The 24,753-nt window shown below is 47.2% G+C and overlaps 1 protein-coding gene across 1 annotated transcript in view; it reads left to right on the plus strand.

Moving 5' to 3' along the window:
• The window catches only part of Gabbr2 (gamma-aminobutyric acid type B receptor subunit 2), a 352,128-nt gene that overhangs the window by 230,129 nt on the left and 97,246 nt on the right, over positions 1–24,753 (plus strand). Inside the window, exon 8 of the mRNA XM_015492500.2 lies at positions 21,378–21,438. Within this exon, the coding sequence (XP_015347986.1) occupies positions 21,378–21,438 (61 nt within the window). The remainder of the gene's footprint in view (positions 1–21,377; positions 21,439–24,753) is intronic.

Genomic DNA, 24,753 nt, shown 5'->3' on the forward strand with positions numbered 1-24,753 from the left:
GCAGTAGGATAAAGTTTCTCTGCTAGTGTTTTAAAGGAGGATATTCAGTAAACATGTCAGATGGTGTATGGGTGCAGGAAAGGTGGCGCCCATATGGTGGAGGCGTGGAGGATGGTAATCTCCTTTGCACCGTCTTCGCTTTAGCTTGAAAGCCACTGTGGTCAGCCCCATGAAGGGTTAAGACTCACAGAATCAGAAAAGAGTTGGCGGGAGAATGGGCGAGACCATCAACAGCACAGCATTGATTTCCTGGGCAACTGTATAGTTACCCAAGCAGCGAATAGTCTGGGGCTTTTACCTGGGAGGTTTTCGTGGTAGTGTTAATAGCCTTTTTGTTTAATGCCCTTTCACCTCATTCCAATGATTTCAATAATAAAAAATGGTCCTAGGCCAGGAGGTGGACGTCCATTAGACACAGAGGAGCCCAGATGCTGCAGGAGAAGCGTGCTGTGGTGGCCTTAGGAACATAGCCCTGGGACCCCAGCAATGCAGTGTAGAGCTCCTTACATTAGCTCTCTGGCAATCATTGTGACTTCAAGTAATTGGTTAGCTTTACAGCAGAGGCTTCTGTTCCCCACTCCTCCAGGGTAGGGTCTTGCTGAGACTCACCTCTCTGGAGTCAGCTGCTGGAACATGGTCCGGACTATATCTGAGTCTCAGCTGATGGTAAATGAGCAGATGCATCAGAGATATATTATCACCATCCCTGGCCCCTTCCACTCCACATCTCCTCAGGGCTTTACACAGAGTAGACATACAGGAAAGACTGGCTGGATCATTCGATGAAGGGGTGGAAAAGTGGAGGGGGACACAGGAGGGCATGTAAGTAGATACTTGGATGTCTGAGTGGATGGGTGAATGGATGGGTGGATGTGTGGGTATGTGGATGGATAGGTGGATGGACAGACAGATGGATAAGCATGTGGGTGAATTGATTGTTATGTGGGTAGGTGGATGGATGATTAGGTGGAGGGATGGATTGATAGGTGGCTAGATGGTGTGTCCATAGGCACCATCTGTCCACAGGCAGGTGGGTGTATAGATATAGAAGAATGGGTGGATGAGCTAGGCAGATGGGTGGGGACTGAGTAGGTTAGTGAAGCCTAGGAGAGGTATCTCAGGGGTCTGCCTCATTCTGATCAGAGGCCACAGCCTTGATGTTTGGATTCCTTTCCTGTGCAAATCCTGACCTCTTGGTAGTTTTTATGGCATTTTTCAACTTGAGGCCCCATCTTATCATCTGACTCAAGAACAGGAGTTCCATCGAGTGCCTTTGTTCTTCACTCACACTTCACCTTTTCAGGGGTTGGGCCTCATTAAAATCTGTCCTCTACCCTATCGCTCTTTGAGGAAGTTCCTTGTTAGGGCCTTTCTGCTGTGCAACGGATCGCACCAGCCCATGTGAGTGCCGACCTGAATGCTAAAGACTGTTATTAGCAGATTTAGCCTCGAGATGCTTCAGCGTTGTCAGTTCAGATGTTCATAGGATTATTTTTCAAACATCATCACACATCCTCTGTGACAGACTTGATTACTGTGATGAACTCGTTTCCTTCCTTTGAAACATGTTTCAGTTGCAAAAATGGTTCGGAAAGTATTTCACCGACATGCCAGGCAAAACCCAAGTGACGTTATCTCATTTGCATGGCTCAGTTACCTTGTCAGGAGGGGCCACTTGGTGTGGTACACAAAGCACTGGACGTGGAGTCCATAGACCTTCGTTTGCGTGCTGTCCCCAACATCTTGGCAGCTGGTGACCTCAGGGAAGTCTAGTCTTTGCATTCTCTTGTGCAAAGTGACACAGGTGACCATGGGTCCCTCCATGGGATGCTCATAAGATGGATTAGGAAAGGGACCTAATAAACTGTGAAGGTTGTAGATGATTGAAGGGTCCCTGGTAGAAGAAGAAAGCAAGCCATGCCTTGGACATGTCAATTTGTTTATTGATTTGTTTTACTTATTTATTTATTTTGGCTTAAACAACAGAAGAAACGGACATTTACAGTGCAAATCATCTTTCAGGGAGGTCTGGCTTGTGCCAAGCTCTATGTTCATACTAAGAACACAAAGAGAGTAAGACTCCATCCCATCTGCATGCTTCAGCATTAATTTCTTTTTTTCTTTTCCTTTTTGTTTTTCTTTCTGTGCTACTGGGGGGTCAAACCCATAGAGCATCAGTTATATTCTCAGCCCTGCTTTTTTGCGTGCGTGTGTGTATGTGTGTGTGTGTGTGTGTGTGTGTATGTGTGTTGCTAGGGATTGAACCCAGGGGCACTTTACCACTGAGCTACATTCCCAGTCCATTTTTGGTTTTGTTCTGTTTTCTTTTCTTTTTGAGACAGGAAGCGACAGTGACATGAGCAGAGACATAGTCAATCAGTGTCACGGTCACATGGCTTGCCATGGTGGGCTGAGGAGAAACCAAAAATACACTAAATGTCCAGTGGTTGGGCTTGACTAAATAAATTTTGATACATCTGTTCAGTGGACTTGTTTGCAGCCATTAAAAATAATTATTATAGGACAATATCTAATGAAATAGAAGATCATTTATAACATTTAGCTTAGTTGGTTAAAAAGGGAGTAGGTTACAAAGAGCTTTGTATGGTAAGCCCTTACATTTGATAAAAATTTCAAAATATGTTAAAAAAAATAGGAGCATATACTCCAAAATTTTAACAGTGTTTGTGGATGGAATTTTTTTCACTTATTTCTCTTTTCCAGATTTTCTATAGTAGATATACATTACTTTAGGCCTCAGTTTTTAAAAAAATTTAAAAAGAAGATTTAGGGGGAAAAAGATCAACTGCCAAAGGCCTGGGCTTTAATTGGGTCTTGGTCCCCTCTAGTCAGAGACTTTAAACAGTAAGCCATGGTCTTGGATCTCAGTTTGCTTCTTTGTGCAATGGGTCTATTATCGCTGACGTCATAAGGCCATCATGAGAATTAAGCCCAGTTCCTGGAACAGGTGGGCTCTCAACCAGTATTAATGTTCTTGCCTTTTCTGTTCCATTCTCTCTTAGATGGACCCTGATTCCCATTTAGAAATGACCTGGGCAGGGAAGGGAGAATAGGATGTCAGAGGGGCCCTGAGTATGTTCTGCTCCCAGATAGGCCTTGGTTTTCTGAGCCTGACTGAGCTGCTGCTCCAATTCTCTTTCTTCTCAATATCTCAACTCTTTGTTGAATCCCTGCTGGCTAGAGTCTAGATTAACATATTATATAATTTAATCTTGAATATGTAGAAAAAATATGTAGGAGGTTGCCTAATATAGGGTAGAGGCCAGTTTGAAAATCTCTTGAGGTTCAAAAGTCTTAGGATATTGTGCTGTTAATGACCATGGAGATGGATCAACTGCAGATGACTGTAGCAGACTTTTAGTGCAAATGTATGAAGAACACAGGAATTATGTATGTTTACATGTGTTTGCAAATGTATGTCCATGCACATATATGTGTGTATTTACAGGCCTGTGGCTTGTGATAAAACAATGACCTAGATTCTCTCCCAAGCACACGGGATCCTTTGGAAGCCATATGTAGCTGATAGTTTAATCTACATGCCCACCGTCGAGTCCCCCTCAGGAATTTGGCAGGGACCTGCAGCATGTGCAGCTGCAGTGTTTTCCACAGTGCAGAAGAAAAAAAAATTTCCCTGTTCATCCCCAAATCTAGTAATTCCATCAACAAGCTTATGAAGAGCTGCTTCAGTAATCCATGGTTAATGACCTTACAGCCGGACAGCTGCCTTGAGAATTAAAGTCTCCTTGGAGCAGGGCCTCCTGGGGTTCTCCACTGCAGCTCGGTGGAATCATGTCCTGTTCCCTCCCCCGGCTCCAGTAATAGGATGTGGAGCAGATGTCCAGTTGGGGTCCTCTCCTTGGGCTTAGCTTTTCACCCAACTATGGCGAGGCAGTGGGCTTGATCTGCCCTGTCCTCAGCGAACCTCAGTGGGACTGAGCTCTGTGCCCAGTTCATCGGGAAGATGGAGGGCATGTGGCCTGACACGTGATCAGAGAAGGGGCTTCAGGTCTATCAGGCCTCTTGTGACTCTAGATAGCCTATAGGATTTCAGCTGGGAACCAACATTGACTAAGCCCCCAAGCACTCCATTTCCTTGGAACAAGCCCTGGGAGGGGGATGTGATAAGTAACCTTTTCTGGAGGAGGGAACCATTGCTCAATAAGTCCCATAGCCTGCCCAAGGCCACACTGGTGGGAAGTGTCGGAGTCCAGGCTTCACGGCGGGGTCAGACACCTCTAATGCCCATGTTAGTTTCGTGCCCCTCGCCCACTCTCTGCCACCTGTCAATGCCACCACGCTGACCACGTCTCTGCAGGGAAATCTGCAGGTCTCAGGTCTGACTCCTCCCCTCCATATGGCTCGCCCTGATGAAGCCACCTTCATGAAATCCCAGCTACCACCCTCTTCCCTCTGTCCCCTCTGCCACTCACTCATTCTGACTCATTTTCACACTTGCCAGATTATTCTTCCTAAATCATCTCTGACCATGGTGCTCATTAAAACCTTGCGGGCAGGACGCAGCCCGGAGTGGGGGAGCCGCCACCAGGCACACTTGAGCTTCCAGTCCTCTCTCCTCCTCCTCCTGCCCGCTCAGGAGCCAGGCCATCGCTGCCCCCACAAACAGGGGGACCGCTCGCCCTCAGCACTGTGCTCCTGTGATTTTTCCATCACCTTTTCAATTGCTTATTCATTCAGTAAATAAATTTTGAGAACTTTCAATATCCAAGCTAGGGATCCAGCAGGGAACAAAATAAAAATGCCTTCCTTCAGAGAGTGTCCAGTCTCGGGCAAGGGGAGAATCGATCAATAGTTGGTCTATTAGATGGGTACATGATGTGGTATGTTAGAAGGCAATGGTTGCTGTTTAAAAAGAGAGAAAGAGGAATGTGAGGAGGGCAGGGGCATTGGAAATGCCCCCAGTGGAGAGGGAAGCAGAGAAGTTTTTAAGAGCATGGCCAGAGGAGGCCTCATAGGGAAAATAATGTTTGAGAAAAAAGTTGAAGGTAGCCAGGGAGTGAGTCATGCACACTCATGCACACTGGGTGAGAGTGACCCAGACTGATGGGCTGGCTGGGCTTCCAGGGCAGCCTCTAAGGTGAAATTATAGGAAGTATGGGGCAGGGAGGTACTTCACGTCCATCAAGATGGAGGAGTAACAGGAACCGGCTTTGCCCACCTGCCATACACAACTGAAAAACCACTCCACATACGTGAAACAGCAGAAGTAGAGACACCTGAGGATCATGATCCCAGAGAGAAGGGACACCAAGGAAGTAACTCCAGGTGGGGAGGCTTTCCAGGCCTCTGTACAGGAAAGGGGAACCCAAACAGAGCCCAGTCGTCTTGGCAAGTGGAGGAGACAGATATTCCAGGAGACCAAGGAGGCTGAAGTTTGCAGGCAGAGTATTGGAGAAGAGAGAGCTTCCTGAGAGGAGCAGAGGGTCCCCTAGGTCCTCAACTGAGTACTTGTCAGCATACAGAAAACTTCCTGAGACCAGAGGAAATGCCTGAGGAAAGGAACAGGCGGGAGGATCCTTGGAGCTCAAACAAGTCCAGAAGTCCTTGTTCCCACCAGCCTGCATGTGAAGGCATCCGCATTGGTGGGGAGAAGACTCAAGGGGATTTTTCTCAGTAGGGGGGGAAATTAAGTCCAGGTGAGACAGAAGGTGGCTCCGGCCCCACCTAACAAATCTTAAAAGCAACATTGAAAGCGTCACATTCTTTCCAAATAATTATAACCAAGTAACTTAAGCCAGACAAAGCTGAAGAATATTTAAAGGAATAAAAAAAAAAAAAAACTAGCATTCCATGAGGGATCTCACAAGTCACCCAAAAAGACTGGACTGATAAAGAAGCTGGGTTGTGTGGGGACACAGCAGGGTCAACAAAGGGAAGAGAAGTTAGAGAGGATGTCATGGAAATCTGGATTGCATGGGACCTAGTTAGTCATTTAAAAGGACTTTGGTTCACCCGCAAGAAGACATCTTTCCTGGCCCCCACCCTGACTGAAAAGCACCTCTGCTGTGTTCTGAATCCTTGGGAAGCCAGTGGCCTGTCCTAAGCAGCTTAGCCTTCTGCACCCAGCCCTGCCACGAGCAGCCCTCACCCAGCCCTTTAAGACAGTGAGGAGACTGAACCAAGGAGGAAAGGAGACCTTTCCTGTGTGGGCTGAGGAAGAGCCTGAGGTTCTGCTCCAGTCTCAGACTGGCTCCATGTAGGTAGTGGGACCTGCAAGACGTGTGACTGTGGGAAATCTTCTAACCACCATGCTTTGTTTGCTTGTTTAACTAAATTAATAATTGAATGCCATCCACTTTTTTTTTTTTTTTGGCTTTTTAATCTTTTCATGCCGGCCATTGAAGCCAGAGCCTTGCACACGCTAGGCAAGCACTATACCCTTGAGCTAGACCCCCAGCCACCACCTACTTCTGAAGAAAGTTTGAAGCATCTTTCAATAAAAGCCACATATACAACAAAACCAGTGTAGAAGTCAAAAATCTAAAATCATATGGCCTGAAGACAAAATGTCTACCAAAAATTGAGGCTAGTACTGTTAATTAAATTATGAATTAAAATTGACTCATTTCCAAGTGAGATAGAGAATTGAACCTCATTTTCTTCATCTGTGAAAGGGAATTAATGATCCCTGCCAGCCTACACCAGCGAGCTGCCGCGGGGATCATCCAGGCTGGGTAACAGTGGATCACTCAGGACTCTCCTGGTGCAACTAATGGGAATGGTACTTAATTCAAGATGGTGGTAAAGTCCAGGATGAGGCTTCTCCATCTCTCCCTCTCTAGGTCTGCTTTCTCCTAGGCCAGCTCCCTTCTCAGCCTCTGTGCAAGTACTTCCTCATTCCTATCACCACAGCACGAAGTCCAGCCAAAGAGGGGTTATTTTCCCTGAACAACAAAATCTCTGCAAGCCCCTTAGTGTGAATTGACTGAGATCTGTTGGGTACCCATCCCTGAAACTATCTCGTAGCCGGAAGATAGGCTGTACAGATAGGCTGTACACTATGTGATCCACCCCTCCTCGGAGCCAGCCTCATAAAACTTGGGCGGGTGGATCTCTTTGTTGATTTTTCCCTTCTCTCCTCCCATGGATGGGCTGTTTTGTATCCATTCTCTGCCCTTCTCTGTGCCCTGAAAGGTTGGTTCCATGGATGGTATCACCTAGATTCCTCATTGTCTAGCTTCTCGTTGAGTTTGTCCAGTGGAGAGACAGGGAGGGGCCTGGAGGCCAAGAGGTGAGATATAGAGAGATCACGGTGATACTTATGCCTCCTCCCTGCTTTGGAACTACATCTCCTGAAATAGCTGTGCCCCCATGTGGTTGTGGCCTCTGTGTCTCCTCTTCGCATGAAGCTCCAGTGACCCCGTTCTTTGCTGCCTTGGCTCTGAGGGATGGTAACAACTCCTGCCATTGCCAATCTATGGACACAGCACCTTTCTTTGCTTACTTCTTTAATCTGCCCCCATAAGAGGACTTAATAAAAATCTCCTCTTTTGAACAGAATCCTCCCAGGGTGGATTCTGTTTTCTCCCACAACCTATATTAGTTTTCTATTGTGTCATAGTAAATTATCCCAAAGGATTGTGGCTTAATGAAATAAAAACATTTATTATCTCACAGGGTCTGTGGGTCAGAAATTCAGGAGTGACTTAGCTGGAAGGTTCTGGCATGAGGGTTCATATCATATAGGCAAGATGTTGGCTTAGCGGGGTAGGAGGATCTGCTTCCAAGATGGCTCTCTTACATGACTGGCAAGTAGATGTTGGCTTTGGCAGAAGATCTCCATCCCTCCCCACAGGGACCTCTCCATAAGGCTACTTGAGTGTCCCCATACTTGGTGGCTGGCCTCCTTCCACCAGCAAGAGTGATCAAAAGGAAAGCAAGACTGAAGTTTCAGTCTTTTAAAGCTCTCTGCTTAGAAATCACACTCTGCCGTTTCTGTTATATTCTGCCGGTGACATGGACCAGCCCCATCAACATGGGAGAGGACTATAAGTGTGATTCCCCAGGAGGAAAGAGTCTTGGGAAGCCATCTTAGAGTGCAGCCATCACAGACCCTGACTGACAGTCTCTGTTAGAACCAGGGTACTATTATCATGGGATGGAGTTGCTGAGCAGGAAACATAAATGTCACTTCAAAGTGCATTGGCAGCTATAGACCAGGTGCAAATCCTATAAATATAAGCATTGTGAGTTGAATTTCCTAGCAAGTCCCATATGTTGAGCAGGGCTCTCTTAGAAGGACCACGGGGAATGGGGGTGAGGACCCCTCAAGCCCAGGCCAGAGGAGGGAAGAAAGAGGAGAGACCCCAAAGCAATCCTAGATCCAGCGTCCCTCTTCTACCTGCCCCACTCTAGCCCCCAAATAGCCCAAGATGCCCAGCTGTGTGTTCATGGTCCACTCCACGTCACATGGCCTTCAATCTGGCACCAGCTTCCAGAGTGACTCCTGACTCTGAACAGGCAGCCCCAGAGCTCTCAGCGCAGCAGCCGTAGCCTCCCTTTCTCTCTTCCCCTCCGCCAGCATCTGTCTCTTAATGGAAGAGTTTTTAGTGGATGGGAGATTTTCAGGCTTAACCAGGAAGCCAAGGGAATAGTCCCCGGCCCCCATGCAGAGCCATCTGGGTTTCTGGTGTGGAGCAGAACCGAAGGGGAGATGAGTTCTCAGGCAGGTGTCCCAGGAACACTTCCTGCCAGCCCCACCTGCTGTTTCCAGGGTGAGAGCAGCAGTAGTGACTCACAGGACACCAAGGGCTAGAAGGAGCTGCAAGAGCCTGGGAGAACGTCCACCCAGCTCCTCGCCTTTGCCCTGCCACTCACCCTAGCCGATGCCACCCACATGCCCACTGCATTGCAAATGAAGGAAAGGAGACCCAGGGCCAGGACTCCTTCCAGGGTCCCCTGCTTGCTCTTTCAGAGCCCTTTCTACCACTCTGCCTACACCAAGTGGACTCAGAGCAGACAAAGCTGTAGGAGATTCTGTCTGCCTGATGTGGCCTATGGAGGGGATGCCCTTGCTCAGACACAGCCCATGGGCCTCTGCAGCACACCCAAAGGGGACCCACACTCCTTAACCTGGGCTTCAAGTCCTACTGCCCTACCTGCCTGCCCACCCCTGTCCAGCCCTCAGAGCCCTCCCAGCCCTGTGCATTCCTCTCCATTTACTCATTTGTTCATTCATTTCTCTAACAACTGTTTATTGAGCATATATTTTGAGCTAGATGCAGTTCAAGGATTTGAAAGTTAGAACAAATCAGAACCCCATCCCAAGTCCTCATGCCCAGATTCCTGTCACCCTCCAGGGCCTAGCCCTGGTGCTGCCCCCTCCTTGAAGCCTTCCCAGCCCTGACTTGAGTGGGTGAGTGAAGCCACCTCAGGTGAACCTGCTATGCTTTCTCTTCCTTCTCTGCAGGAATCAGAGGGAACTTGTGGGGTTCTGAGTTTCACAGACCTGAGCTTGGATCCTGCCACTCACAGTTACAGCTATGGCCTGGAGACTCAGTGACACATCTTTCTGAATCTCATTTTTCTCAGCCAAGAAATGAGAAGGTGGTGATATTCCCCCAGGCTGTGGCCCCCCCTGTTGCCCCAACTGGGAGCCACTGAACACTGGAGCAGACACACCAGGCTCTTATCCTTGCAGTAGCACCAGAGCAAGGAGTGCCCATGACCCCGGAGCACTATGTTATCCCTAGAGCCCAGCACAGTCCTGGCCCAGAGAGGACTGGTCCCAGTGATGTGACCAATGAGTGAGTGCACAAACGACTGACCAACCAAATGAACAGACAGGTGGCCAGCGGACTTTCCCCACCTTAGAGGTGGAGTCTAGGTTCTGTTGTATTTGTTTAACCTACTTCAGGTGCAGAGAACGGAGCCCATCTCAGTCATCAGTTTGTGGCAATCAGCACACTGGTTCAGGCCAGGCCGGGCTCCATTTCATTCATTCATTCCTGTTTACCCCCATTTCCCTCCCCAGCTCCCCTTTCTCCACAACAGGCATTCTCATGAGTCCAATTGTATCATTTTGTTTGTGTGTAATTTTGCCAAATGTGTGCTATTATTGCATGTGCAGGCATTTTTAATTTATATTCAAGCCTGGTGTTATAACACATATCAGCTTTTTTTTTTCTCTTCCTTTTCTAATGAAGCAATGTGAGATCCATCCCTTCATTGCATGTAATCTGCCACTTCTGATTCTCTCCAGGAAACCTCTGTCTCACAGGCACACACACTCACACACACACAGGCACACACTCAGCCGCAATGGGCAGGCTTCCAAATGTCCTCTTATGAGAATTTCCTAGGGCTGTGTGCAGGCGTGGAATTCTGGGTCAGAGGGCTTGCAGACAATTAGTAGCGCCAGATGCTGTCCAGAATGGCTGCTCCCACGATATCCCACCAGAAGAAATGAGGTCCCTAGGCCTCAGGGCCCTCACCAACTCCTAGACTTATCTGGATTTCTCATTTTTGTCATTTAGTAGATAGAAAGTGACATCACTTTGATTTTCTCTAATTTCTATAATATTCAGCATCTTTTTGAGTTTCGGTGTTTTGCCCATTTTCTGATGGGCTTGTTGTCTTGCTGATTTTCAGGAGTACCGTGTAGAACCTAAATATTAATACTGTGTTGATTTCAATATTTTTTACAAAATTCGTTTTCCATTCCACTGTCTGTCTGCTGTCTTTGTCTCGGGCTTCCTTTGTCTAACAGGAATGCTCACTATTGATGTTATCAAACTTCTTTCGCCTTGTGTGTGGTTTGTGCTTTTGAAAGGAAGCCCTCACTTACTTTCTTCTGTGATTCCCCCACTCTGCTTCCTAAGCATGCGGAGCTCTCTCACCTCCCGGCCTTTTGTGTGCAGTTCTGCCTCGGAACCCACTCGCCATCTCCAGACTTCCCTTTGGCCGGCTAACTCTTCCTAGCCCTTCTGGGCTCTCTTGAGATGTCCTCTCTCCCAGAAGCCTTCTCTCACCCAGACTAGGACAGATGCCCTACGGTCCAGGCTTTCTGCCAACCCCAGCATTTCTGCCACTGCCCTGTGGTTACCTGGCCAGGAGCCTGCCTCCTCCACCAGACAGTGAGCTTCCCAATGGCAGGGCTGAGCTGTAGGGATTGTTTTGACTGGTCTAGGCCTTGACACAGCAGGCGCCCAGCAATCCCTGGTCCCACACTCTTGGGACCCCAGCACTTGCTTCTTGTAAAACTTTCACAGGCCTTTGCTCTTTCTATCAGCCTGAAGAGCAGGATTAGCACAGCTGGATTAAGAGCTGGGGCTGGAGCCAGGCCAGACCCCAGACAGGCTGGGGGTGATCGCAGACCAGGTGTAGGAGAGTGGAAGGGGCTTCAGAGGATTCACATATCCAGAGGCAAGGAAGCGGGGGTGTCTAGGACAGGGACATCCCTGTACAGCTGCATGGCCTTCCCTCTCCTGGGAATAAAAGGTCAAGAGCTGTTCTGCCATTGCCCTTCTTTCATCGTACCCCATACCCATGGCCCTGCTCCAGAATTTCCATGCCAGGGAGTTTCTCCAAAATTTGGAGACCTGCTCAACCCCAGGATCTTATGTGCCATCTGATATCACCAATGGGAGCTCAGAAAGGTTGTCAGGAAGCTCTGTCCCTTAGTTTGGGGCTCCCACAACTATCCTCAAGGCTTCTTCAAATTCCAGACCTGGAGGCCCACACCCTGTGACCCTTTCTGCTAAATTCATTTGGAATCTGGAAGGCCACATGATCCCTCCTGTCTTCCTCTGGCCATATTGATCCATGCAGGAAATGCAGCTCTTTCTCCATCTGCAGGAAATAAAACCCAACACAAAAACCACTGTCTCCTACAGGGACTTGTGGGGGGTCTTGGTGTAGACTTGGGGTTTGTACCAGAGAGTGAATTTGAGTGGCTCAAGTTGAGCATTAGTGCATCCTTAGCCGTTGTCAGGGAGTCTCTCTCCACCTCCCAGAAACCCTCGGTCCCCATCCTCCTCAAGAGAAAAAAATAATGCAGCCTATTGCCTCTGGCAGACTGACTGACCTCCCTCAGCTGCCCTGGCTTCCAATGCCAGGTGTACCCTGAGGTTCCTTCCTCCCTAGAGTCTAAACCAGGAGGAATTGTCCCACACCAAAATTGTCCAAAACTCCAGGAGGAATTCTGAGCCTGGATTTCAGAAAACATAAACTTCACCTCCTTCCACACTAGAGAGACTGCAACCAAAGTCCCTGGGAGATGCCTATGTAGAGCCCAGACAACCTTCCTCCCAGCCCAGTGCCTTTCCTGCATCTCCCATCTCATGAGTCACCATGTCCTGACCTGTGTTTCCCATCTGTGCCCTTCTCTCTTTCTGCTGGGCCACCTCCTATGGCCTGAGCCCCTTCACCTCAAGCCTGGGCTGCTGCTTCTCCAGCTGCCTCCCTGCAGCCCAGGCCCAACAACCCACACCCGCCCCAGGCCGATCTGCAGCCCACCCTGACAAAAAGCAAAGATTGCAACAGATTGCAAATGGCACATCTTAGACTTTCGGGTCGAATGGTCAGCAATTTGGTTTTCCTGGTGGAGACTAATCTATTTAACAAAAATAGAACATACAGTAAAGCAAAAATTAAATACTTCTAATGGTGAGGATGCTGGCATCTGCAAATGACCAGGAAAGAAGGGGTGGGGGTGGGGACCTTGGCAGGAGGCCAGGTGGTGATGCATGGCTTTAGAGCTGCAGAACTCCCCAGACTTGGCACCTACGAGGAGACCTGAGCCAAGGCGCCACTCACCAATCTGCTCAGGTCCCGTCTGCTGACTATGCAAGCAAAAGGTGTCACCACTATCCATCCACTGCCCAAACCAGAGAGCTGGGAGCCATGCATTGACCACTCTGGTCCCCTGCATTGATCATTTCTGATCAATATTGGGTTCTTGCAAAGGGAGACAATGAGGTCTTTAGGAGCATGAGGTCAGTGCATCTGGGTGAGTTCCGCTGCTGACTAGCTGTATGACCCAGAGCCAATTCCTGACCTCTCAGCCCTCAGTTTTCTCCTCTGTGAATGTAAATGAAGATGTGTAGCTCATTCCATTGAGGTCGTTGTTGAGAATGAATTAGTAAAAGAGAATGGGGTGGGGCTTAAATAACACAATAGCACAATGTTTAAATAGCACAAATGTTTCCACAGAGCTAAGTACCTCAAGGACTGTTATCTCTGCATGTTTTGCAGAGGGAAACCTGAGAACAGAGATGAGAAGGGACCTGCTCCTGGTTTCCCTTCCTAGAAAATGACTTAGTTCACCTGGAATGTGTGCCTTTCGACTCCTTGCTCATTGCTCTTTTGGTTATTCAAAGTGGAGAAGAGAAATGTGCTTATGTTTTTGCACAGATTCCTGCATCTTGTTCAGGAAAACTCTAAGCTGTCAGTAAAAATTAATCTATTTCAAGAAGGGGTATTATTTTGTTGGTGATGATATTGCTATTTTTTACTGTAAAAATGTCTTATCATTTTGAAGAAGGAATTTTTAATAAGGCTTTCATACTATTAAACAATACCTGCTCATTAGAGAATATTGCACAGTATTGGAACAAAAAGAGAAGAAGCCATGATCCCATAATCCATGACTAGCCAGTGTTAACACTGTTACTTGATGGTGTTAATTTTAACAAAATTGTGAACATACTGTATTTTCCATTTTTATTCCTTGTTCCTCTTTCATCATTTGTGATTGTATTAGTTAGGATAAAGAATGCTAGCTGCTGTAACAAAACTATCTCAGAGTCTTAATGGTTTAACACAGTAAAAATTTAGTGCTCTCTTATGCAGAGTCCAGAGTGGATACTTCTGTCTGGTAGACAGCCTTCCCACATCATCATTCATGAGGCCAGTCCCCTCTGTCTTCTGTTCCCCTGGTCCTTAGGCCTTGGAATCCTCTGTGAATTGATTGGCAGGTGGGAAAATAAGGGAATAGGAAGTATCTTGTCAGAGGTTTGCATGGGTCAGATTTCAAATGCCACATGTTGCTTTCACACACATTCCATTGGCTAAAACTCACAGGGCCTCACCTGACTGTCAGAGAAGCTGGAAAACATCTAGTCACATGCCCAAGAGGAAAAGGCAGTGAATCTGGTGAACTGCTAGCCATGTCCGGCACAACCAGAATATCATTTTCCCCCAATTTTTATAACTTTTATAATACAATAATAAGTGTATATGACTTACATCAAGTCATTCCCTGATTGAAACCCTTCAGTGCTTTCCAAATTAAGCCCAGCATCCTTGACATGGCCTGTAAGGTTCTGATGACCTTGCACCCATCCACCTTGCCAGTCACTGTCCATGCTCATCTCCCCCTCAGTCACCACTCTAGCTTCACTGGCATTGCTCCAAGTGCTCTGATTTCCCAATCTCTTTCCTACCTCAGGACCTTTGTATGTACATGTGGGTCCTTCTCCCCATTGCTCTTAGCTCAGCTAACTTCTTCAGGTCTGAGGACAAATGCTACCTTTCCCCAAAGATCCTTTTTGACTCCCTGCTTTTCCTTCATATTACCTATTATTGTCTGTAATTGTGTATTTGTGTGTTCATTGTTCAATGTCTGTCTCTCCCACCAGACTGTAAGGTCCATGCCATCCAGAGCCACACCAATTTTGCTTACTCTTTAATTTGGCACCTGCACAATGTAGGTGCAGTACTTGGAGATTGATTGAGTGTGCTGTAGTTGCCCATTGTGTGTCTCTATCACAGTTTACTTCACTGATCATCTATTTCTTGCACATTTTGTTCTTGCCTGAGGCTTACTATAGTAGCATAGGGAAGGAGAGAGAGCCAGTTCACCTCTCCTGGGCCGTCCACCAGCCTTGTCTTCTGAGTCTGCACTTCTCTCCACCATGCTCAGCCCTTCCTTAGGCCACTGCATGCTTTGTGGATGGTAGCTTCTGGGTCCTTTGGACATTCTAATTATGGTTCCTCCATCCTTATTGCTCATCAGTATGATGCCATCAGAAGGGTGGCATGGGGCAGGCCACACCTCCCATCCTGCTCCTCCTCTGGACTCTCTACAGATCTACCTTTCAAGTCCCTAGCAGCACATCTAACATTCTGAAGGGTTGGGTCTATCAAAAGAATTTTCAGTGTAAGAAAATATTTTAAATAGAAGGCAAAATATGGCCTCTCCAGTAGCCCAAGGGTACGTACAAGAACAAAGAATATTTTTTACCTTTGCAGAACGTATGGGTCGATGTACCCAATTATTTGGTCTTTCTTTCTCTTTTAAGTCCTGCTGCTCATGTGGAAACAGAGGGCACCTTCTTCTTCAAGTGTGCATGCTGCAGATCACTACCCTTGATGAAAAACCTCCCCACAGTCTAACCCCAGTGGTTCTCAAAGGCTGTCTTATTTCTTTGAGACCAGTGCTGTCCTGGGTGGTGGCTGGTAGCAGAATGCTCCAGGGAGGTAGGGTCATCTACCTGAACAGTGGTGTGCTGCCCCCACCTCCCTATGGCCCTCTACCTCCCCACTACTCAGAGATTTCCCCTCAGCACAGATCAAGTACTCAGATGAGCATGCGTGCTCACACCTCTCCAAGGCAAAAACATGGCTGCCCGGAGATGGGAGTGTGCCCTAGAACCCCAGGGCACCTAGAACGCCAGAGACCAGGGCCTCAGTGGGCCAGCCGCTCCATACCTTCAGGCTAAGCCACGAGGTTCTCTGCCAGCTCCAGCCAGATATTGCCTAAAAACCTCCCAGAAGCCTTAAAATGCCACCACCTTCCTGCCTCTTGGACTCTATACAGAGGCCTCTCTGTCCTCCACTGCAAAATTAAACACCAAAAGAGAAAAGGGGAAAAAAGGAGGCCCAACCCAGGGCTTGACCTGGAAAACTCATAAGTCGTTGCTGGAGTGAATTTCACTACTCACTAGTGAAACGTTGAAGACAGGGACCTTTCCAAGAGGTGGTTTCTGGAATCTTCAGTGTGCTTTTTCTTCCCCACTGACTCATCTGGGACTGCTGACCCAACATCAGATAGGATTTTGCTGATTTGAATCAACTGGAGGAATTATGATGACCATTACTCTACTGTGCCCTGGGCTGTTCCTTTTTCATAATTCTCATTAATTCTCACAGTCCTGAGAAACAGGTATTGTTCTTATTGTTTTTCAAATGGAAGAATTGAGGCCCAGAAATACTCAATGACAGTTCCCGCTCACACTAATGGCGATATTTATTCTTGTCTGGCAAATTCTGACACTGAAATTTTTCCCACATGTTATCCTATACACTCTAACATTTTCTCTGAAAAAGCAAACACAACTGTGTTGCTTCCAATTAAAACTGAACTGTTGCTGGGTTCAATGGCCAGCACGCAGGCCAGTTACTGAACTCCATCGCCTTGGAATTTAATCCATCACCTGGATCCGTCATGGTTCCCAGTGATAGTCCTTGGATTGCACATGATAAAAGCTTAAGGAGGTCATGCACACCTGTAACCCCTGCAATTTTGGGAGGCTGAGGCAGGAGGATCACAAGACCGTAGGCCAGCCCAGGCAACTTACTGAAACCCTTTCTCAAAGTGAGAAACAAAATGGGCTGGGGAACGTAGCTTAGTGGTAGAGCACCCCTGGGTTGATCTGTAATTCTTGGAAAAAAAAAAACTGAATAATTAGTTGGGATTGGTTTGTATGAAACAGATTGCTTTTTTGACATTAGCAACATCTCTTCAGGGGAAAAAAATCCTTATCAATTATCCAGCTGAGGTTTTACCTCCATTGCTTTATTTCTAGGTCTGCTCTGTGGTTATTCTTACAAATTCCTCATAAGTTAGGATCTGTGATCCATCAGCCTCCTTTGAGGAGAGCAGAAACCCACTTGAGGCACTTTAGACAGAGATTTAACACAGACAGCTGGTTCCAGCTTTGTTGGAAGGGATGGAGAAGCCAAACATGGAGAGCTGTCCCTGAAGTCAGAGTTTTCAGACAATTGCTAAGTCCCTGGGGCTGGAGGAACCGAAAGGAAAATGGTGTTGCCATTGTCTCCAAAATACCTGAAATGGCTTCTAGATTCTTGATGATGCTGATAGTACAGTCTAATTTCCAGAGAGTATCTAAAAATGACCACAAAGCAATAAGATAGTGGAAGTAACGCCCAAGCACACCAGCCTCCTAGGCTTCTACTCTGCTGCCTTGGAGACCCCGCCTCTGACCTCTGAGCAGACAGCCAGGAGCTGCTGGCCTCACAGACACCTGCAGCCTCTCGGAGCTCCTACTGCTAGACCCAAAGCAGCAGAAAAGAAAAGAAAAGCTTTTCCCTGGTGCATACTTTCTAACCTTCCATGAACGTTTCTCATTAGCAAAACCTAAGTGGAACCAGGCGGCAGGGGCTTCTGGGAAATGTGGCTCCCAGGCTCCCAGCCCCTGCCATACAGAAGAGCCATAGTAGACTATAGGCACCAGGAAGATACTGGCTAGCATGCAGGCCAGTTACTGAACTCCATCGCCTTGGAATTTAATCCATCACATGGATCCCAGTGACAGTCCTTGGATTGCACATGACAAAAGCTTAAGGATGGCACTTACAGATGCACAAAGACTTCCTGTGTGGGGAACACTGTTTTTGTGGAGGGAAACCAAACACATCCCTGCTCAAGCTGGCGTTTTAGTAAATGACACCGGCCTGGCTCTCCTGGCTGCGGTGGCAGGCCACAGTGAACTCAAAGCAGTCCAGTGACCACAGGGGCTTCTCCCAGAATCCATATCACTCAGGTCTCATGGTCCTTCACAGTGTCCTGAACAGAGACAAGGGTTCCAGAACTATGTACCTTTATATTGACCATCGGATTTAGCCCGCCCCAGGGAGGGGTCATAATCTTAAATGACACAGGTCCCCTTGGTGCAGGACAACTGAACAGCAGCCAAGATGCGGGCAGCTGGGGAAATGAGTGCCCCACACTGAGGCCCTCTGAGCAGCACACACAGCATCCACAACCAAGGATAAGGCACCACCACGCTCGGACACAGTTGCTGTGCACTCTGAGTAGATGAGCAAGAGAAACTGGCCACCCCTAGCCTGCCACTGCCCACTGTCTTCTGTGTTGCTGCCTGCCAGAGCCTCTGAACAGGTTCTCTGCTGCCACCTGGGCACCAGTACCATCCACTCTGTCTCCTGCAGCCAGGGCCATCTTTGCAAATCTTAGATCACAGGACTTCTTTGCCCAACCCCACTCCACCCCGTGGCTGCTTATTACATTTAGAATCACCCCAGACCCCTCATCGGCATCCAGACTTAAGTGTCGCCTGGTCCTGGCCAGCCTATTCATCTCCCACTCCCCAGCCCTTCCCACTCCCTCCTGTGCCTCGGCACGCCGGCCCTTTCTGTCCCTTGAGCACTTCATGCCCTCTCCTCCCTCAGGGCCTTCACCTGGTTTTTCCCTTTGGTTAGAACATCTCCTTCTTGCTACATAGGACTCAGTGCCCATATCACATCTTCATGGAGGTCGTTCCCGACTAATTAAGTTAGCTCTCTCTCCCAGCCACCATTTCTATCTCTTTCACAGCCCCCATCACTAACTGAAATGTCTTCCTCATTTATTGACTCACTTGTTCTGTCCATCCCTCCTTATCGAATACAAGCCTCTCCTAGAGCAGGAACTGGTACCCAGAAGAGAATTTGGGCTGGACACTGTGGCACACACCTGTAGTCCCAGCTACTTGGGAGACTGAGTCAGGAAGATCACTTGAGTCCAGGAATTCAAGGCCAGCCTGGGCAACATAGTGAGACCCTGTCTCAAGATAAAAAGTAACTTATCACAGGATAGAAAAATGTTTATGATGTGTGAGTCGACCGCCTTCTAACATGGGAGATATCCGTAGAACACAATTTCTTGAACATCACCCCTTGGACACAAGGACTTCCTTATGCATTACTTCCTTAAGACTCCTAGGTTGAAAATGTGGTCAGTTCCACAGAGTCTTTAGGCAAATCTTAGCAAGTTGCCTTGCCTGGGTCAGTGGTCCTCTGTCCAGTCAGACACACTCAGGATATGGAATGGACCTCATCAGCAAGATGAAGATGTAGATGCCATGGTAACTCCTTTGCCAAGAAGTCGTGTAACACAATTTCTTCTGAAGGGGGCTTTGGGAGTTTTTTTGGCCCTATCTCTGGTGCAGATCCTTCAGATAACTAATTACCCACAGTGTTTCCCTGAGCCTCTGGTTACCACAGACAGAAATTTCCCTTCCTCCTGTTGGTGGTCAGAACATACAGTGGCTCATGAAGTGGGCATCCTGGGGTGGTGTTTGAGAGTCGAGGCCACCTTGGATAAGGACCCAATGGCTCACCCCCTTTGCCAGCGGATGTCATGTGGGAGCTGAAAATCTCTTCCCAAGAGTTGGAAAGCTTCCTGGTGTTTCAGCTCTTTTCATTTCCGCTCCCTGCTATTAAAAGTGTTTAAATAAAGATGATTACTGCCATTTACTAAGTGCCTTTTATACCAGAGGAGCTGTGCTAACCATAATTCAGAGATTTCAGGAACTTGCCTGAGAAGAAACTGAATCCAGGCTTGTGAGATTCAGATGCACCTCCTTCCACAGCACAGCCTGGGAAATTAAGGCGCTTGGAGGAACTGTACTTATTAAAATAGTTTTTGTTAGTTAAGTATGACAGGTCCTTCCTCAGTGTGGGCTAATTAGCTTGTTTAAAAGGTAAAGGGAAGAAACAAACTAAAGGGATATTGTTCCTGGCACTGTTCCCACTCCACTCCAGTGTCATTACCCCTAAGCTGGGACACTGTTCCCTACACTTTTAAATTTAACTAATAAACACTCTGCAGAATGGTCCACATTTTAAACCTGGAAGTCTTTGGAATTCTTCAAAGCGAGGCTGGAGGTTGGTGAAGTAGTAAGATCTATACCTTTATCAGACAAAAAATAAAAGTCCTTGTGGGCACCATTTGCATCCTTCCCACCCAAAGTGGTCCATTTGCATAAAAGTGATCCTTTGGGAAGGTGTTCTGTGATTTTCAATCATCCCTAGAAATAAAATCACAGCTCCTATCTCACCTTCCCTTGAAGTGTTTTCACACTCCAGGGAATTGCTTACCGTCACCTGAATATAGAATTGGGTGGGTGTTAGTTTCTAACTGATACTACTCACAGCTGTCTTCGGGACTTCAAAAAGGTGCCAAAGTGGCCTTGGGAGGTGTTTCTCCTTCTGAGAACAGGTTGAATGATCTCCTTTGTTCTGAAAGCCCCCAGGTTTCCACCTAAAGGAAGATGCTTCCTGGAGCTTCCTCCTGAGAATTAAGTGGGATCTGATATTTTCTGTGCTGTTGCCTCATGATGCAAGTGGATTATGGGGAGAGAAGAGCAGGGTACCTTTAAGGCAGTTTCTTCTAATTTCATAATAATGGAAAGATTTATCTTCAGGAATTTATTTCTGGACCCGAAGCCGCGTGCGATAGTGAAATAGCAAGGGTGTTGAAAGGAAACTTGGATTCGAGTCCCAGTCTCACTAATAATAACCTTGTGAAAAGTATATAACCTGCCTGTCTCAGGTTCCTGATCTGTAGGATGGGCATCACCCACTTATCACCTAACCCAGTCATTAAGATGCAATGATGGAACACCTGCCAATTTCCTTTGCAAGACTGCAGAATTTTATGTGGACCATAAACTTGCAAAAAGAGATGACATCTCCCCTTTAAATTCCTGGTGTATTTATCAGGCATATGGAAGCCAGCAAGACAGATGCAGAAAATGACGCTGCCTTTAGCCCCCAAGGTCCCTAATGAGGGCGCTCAGCTGCCTGTGACAGTAGCCAGGTCTTGCTGGCGGGAGAAGCTTAATTTTGTGCTGCACCATAGCCCAGTTATAATTGGAGATGACATCACCGTCCAGGAAGAACTTACACAGTCTCTGTCCTTAATAAGAAATACTAACCTCCAGCACCCTCCTGGTAGCCAAGCCAAAAATCCTCTGCAAACCCCCATGTCTCTCTGGGTGGGCACAGGGCCAACCTCCAAAGGCCTCACCTCAGCTTCCATCCTCCTTGGAAAACCTGTCCCCAAGATAACACAGGACACGTAGGTGTTTGACAAATAGTCACAATGATAATGATGATTCTTATCTCTACTTTAATTCACATGTGGTGGTTCTATTATTGATTTTGTGCTCCTCACAAATTAACCAGATAAAGTCACAACTAATTTAAAAATAATGAGTTTGATTTTGCATCTGGGGTCCAATGGGAATCTGTTTTTCTCCAATATTAATAATCGCATTGTACAGTTAACAAATTGCAGTGAGTTCGGCAGCGTCTGTGCTAATGTGGCATTTCTCTTTTATTCTCATTTGTTTGTTTTGTTTTGTTTTTAGGGTCAAGTTGTGTTCCGGAACGGGGAGAGAATGGGGACCATTAAATTTACTCAATTTCAAGGTAGGCTTTTTTTGGATGCTTCTGTCTTTCTAGTTGATGGCATTTGTATTCAGGGATGTTGTTTTCTGCAGTAAAATACATCAAAAGAAATGAAAGTATGATATGAGACTACAATAAAACAAGGAGGAGTCAATAGAAGACACTCTTCTGAGATGTCAGTTTTGACTCATGTTGAATTACTTCTCAGGCCTCTGGTCTCTGACCCTGAGAGGCTTAGGAAAGTCAGGAGTGGTGCTTATATCCACACACGGTGCTGGGAGCCTAGATTTGGTTTTGGTTTTGATTACACAAGTGTCCAACCGACTCCACTATAGAGAGGCTAGCGCCATGAGCCGTCTCCACCACTGGCCTTAAACGACGTCACACATCCTCAACCTCGAATCTTGTTTTATCTTGACTCATCCCCACTCCACCCCACTTTCAGCTGTCATATTTTAAAGCAACTCCTAGACGTTATCTCATTTCAATCTATAAATACTTCAATAGCTGTTTCTACTAGATAAGGACGTTTTAAAACATAACCAGCCTGCTATTGCTGTACCTAAAACATTTAACAACAATTCTTCATGTGCTTTCATTCCCAGTCTGTGGGCTAATCGTTTCAAAGCTGTCTTTACTGATCATTTGCGGAAAATCCACAGGCGGTCGGACTTCGGCCAGGGTTCAGTGTGTCTCTTTAGTCTCTGCTGTTAAAACCCCCACTCTTTAGAGGCCACTAATTTTTTGAAGAAGCCACTTCATCTGTTGGGCTTTTTCTGCTGCTGTCAGAGTTGAAAGGGGCCTCAGAAAACACCTAGGCCAAGTTCCTTGTGTGATGAGGAAGAAACAGGCCCAGAGAGGGACAGTGACCTGTCAGAGTCCACAGGACATATGTGAGGAGCAGGGCTGGGTGTCCCTCAAGGCAGATGCTTTGGTTCGGCCCCATGTGGTCATTAGCAATGTTGTCAGATGAAACCACTGGAGGGACCTTTCATTGCTGCAGTATCTTTCAGCATCTTGATGTTTCTGGAAAGTCCAAAAACAAGAACAGCACCCACCACATCCCCTCCCTTTAAGCAGATCCCAGGGCCATCCCAGGGAAAGCAAGAAGTTGAAGTGAGTTATCCAGAATCATTCAGACATATCCCACCAAGCTTCTGATCAATCGGAAGAGGTGTTTTTTCGGCACTTTCACTTGGTAATGCGATCTCCTAGATTAACCCATTCTTCCCATGTCAGGTAATTGAAACGCATGTCAGCTCTCTGATGTGCCCAAAAGATGTCATTTTGTGGGCTGGGGATATAGCTCAGTTGGTAGAGTGCTTGCCTCACATGCACAAGGCCATGGGCTCAATTCCCAGCACCCCCCACACACACACACACACACACAAAAAGTCATTTTAGGCAAATATAATTATTTTCCTATTTGTTAAATCTTCCTCCTTCCTTGGTTGAGCAAAGTAAGCATCCTGGCAAAAATAACTTTTTTTTTTTTTTTGAGTGATGGCAACTAAACTCTGTCCCATTTCCAATTCTCAAACTGTATCATTCTAAGAGAGTATTTTGTGCAATATGGACTGGTTGATCACAGCTACGGGTGCATGCCAATTCCATTGCCTTTTTCCTTTTCATGATAGGTTTAGACACCAACTCTAGTGACTGTGGCTTTAGGCATATCTGGATTTATAAGGAAGGCAGATCAGCGAACAAGTAGATCAGAGCCTGGGTCTTGTGGTCCCACCCACCTGACTTAAGTCACTTACTCTCTAGAACATCCAGCAAGTGACTTCGCCTCTGTGAGCCTTGATGGTCCTTATCTGTAAAACAGGGCTATCATCCTATCTGATTTCTTGGAATGTGGAAAGAACTAAGTGAGATGGTACAGATAAATATATTTTTTATTTTTTTGCTCAGCTAGTAAGTAGCAATTTTGATAAGTATCTTGTCAAAATTATGACACTTTGGGGGTGGGGCAAATGTAGATTTTCCTTGTGCATTGACACCTGAGTGCCTTTTTGTTGGCCATCTGCCTAAGCTAGCTAGCTAGCTAGCTGCTGCCTTGGCGTAATAATATGTAGGACGTCAGACAAGACAGGGCCTTAAAGATGAGCTTATCCCACTACTTTCATGGCATAAATGGGGAAAGTGACATGCGGGGAAATGTTCCCCAGAGTCATGTGACTGGCTAGTGGCAGAGTAAAGCCTGGACTTGAGCTTTCCCCAGGATGCTGGCACCTGCATGCTTTTGTGGACACCCATGGGTATATGCTCCTTCCCTCTGTATCAGGGATTGGACCCAGGGGTACTTAACCACTGAGCCACATCCCCAGCCCTGTTTTGTATTTTATTTATAGACAAAGTCTCACTGAGTTGCTTAGTACCCCGATAAATTGCTGAGGCTGGCTTTGAACTCGCCATCCTTCTGCCTCAGCCTCCTGAGCTGCTGGGATTACAGGCATGCACCACCACCTTCCCTTCCTTCTTGCCTAGCTATTACTGAATGTCACAGCTAGGCCTGAAGAGACTCCTGTTGCCTGTTGAACAGATGTTGATCCTGTTGACCTGATAGAAGGATCAAAGGTTATTTGGGGACTGAAAGGAGCCACTAGAAGGCAGGGGGCAGGTGTGCATCAGCACAGTGGTTTTTCCAAATTTGAAGAGTCTCAGAGGTACCTCATCCCCCAGGATGGAAGGACTCTTAGTTGTTGGATGCTCTGGCCAAGCTGGAAAAGCTCTTAGTTACCATTTCAATTTCAGAGGGGAAACTGAGGTCCAGGTCCAGGAAGGGACTTGACTAGGATATTCCCTGACTCACATGAGACCACAAGTTCATTCCTTCCTCTTTCCTGGCCATGCCTCTCCCTCCCCTCCAAAAGGGATTGATCTAGCCTCTGTCTTCTGGAACCTTCCAGAAGGTGGTGGGCTCATCCTCCACCCCAAAGTAACAGCTCCTAAATTGCCTCATGCCAGTGACCTTGCCAAGGGCTTCCGTGTGGGGTCGCTATGTTTCCTGCTAGGCCCTTCCCAGCCTCTCTCTGCTGTCTCCCCCTCCCTGGCCTCCTGCTCTCCTCTCTGATACAGAGGGGTCTGGTGGCAGAGCTGACAAGGAGCAGCCTCTCAGCTGGCCCCAGCAGTGGCAGCTCTCCATCCATTCCTGCTCCTCAGCTTGCACTTGACTCTCAAGCACTCACTGGTGACATCCGGGAAGCTGACCCAGTCTACCCTTCCTCTGAAGACCTCATGAGATACTTTATTGACTTCTCATTGGCACAAACTCTGGGTGCCTTCTACACCCTTTAATCTTTAGTAGAGGAAGTGCTTGGTAGGAGGCTTTCC

Source organism: Marmota marmota, unplaced genomic scaffold (assembly GCF_001458135.2).
Source record: "Marmota marmota marmota unplaced genomic scaffold, marMar, whole genome shotgun sequence".
Classification (NCBI taxonomy): domain Eukaryota; kingdom Metazoa; phylum Chordata; class Mammalia; order Rodentia; family Sciuridae; genus Marmota; species Marmota marmota.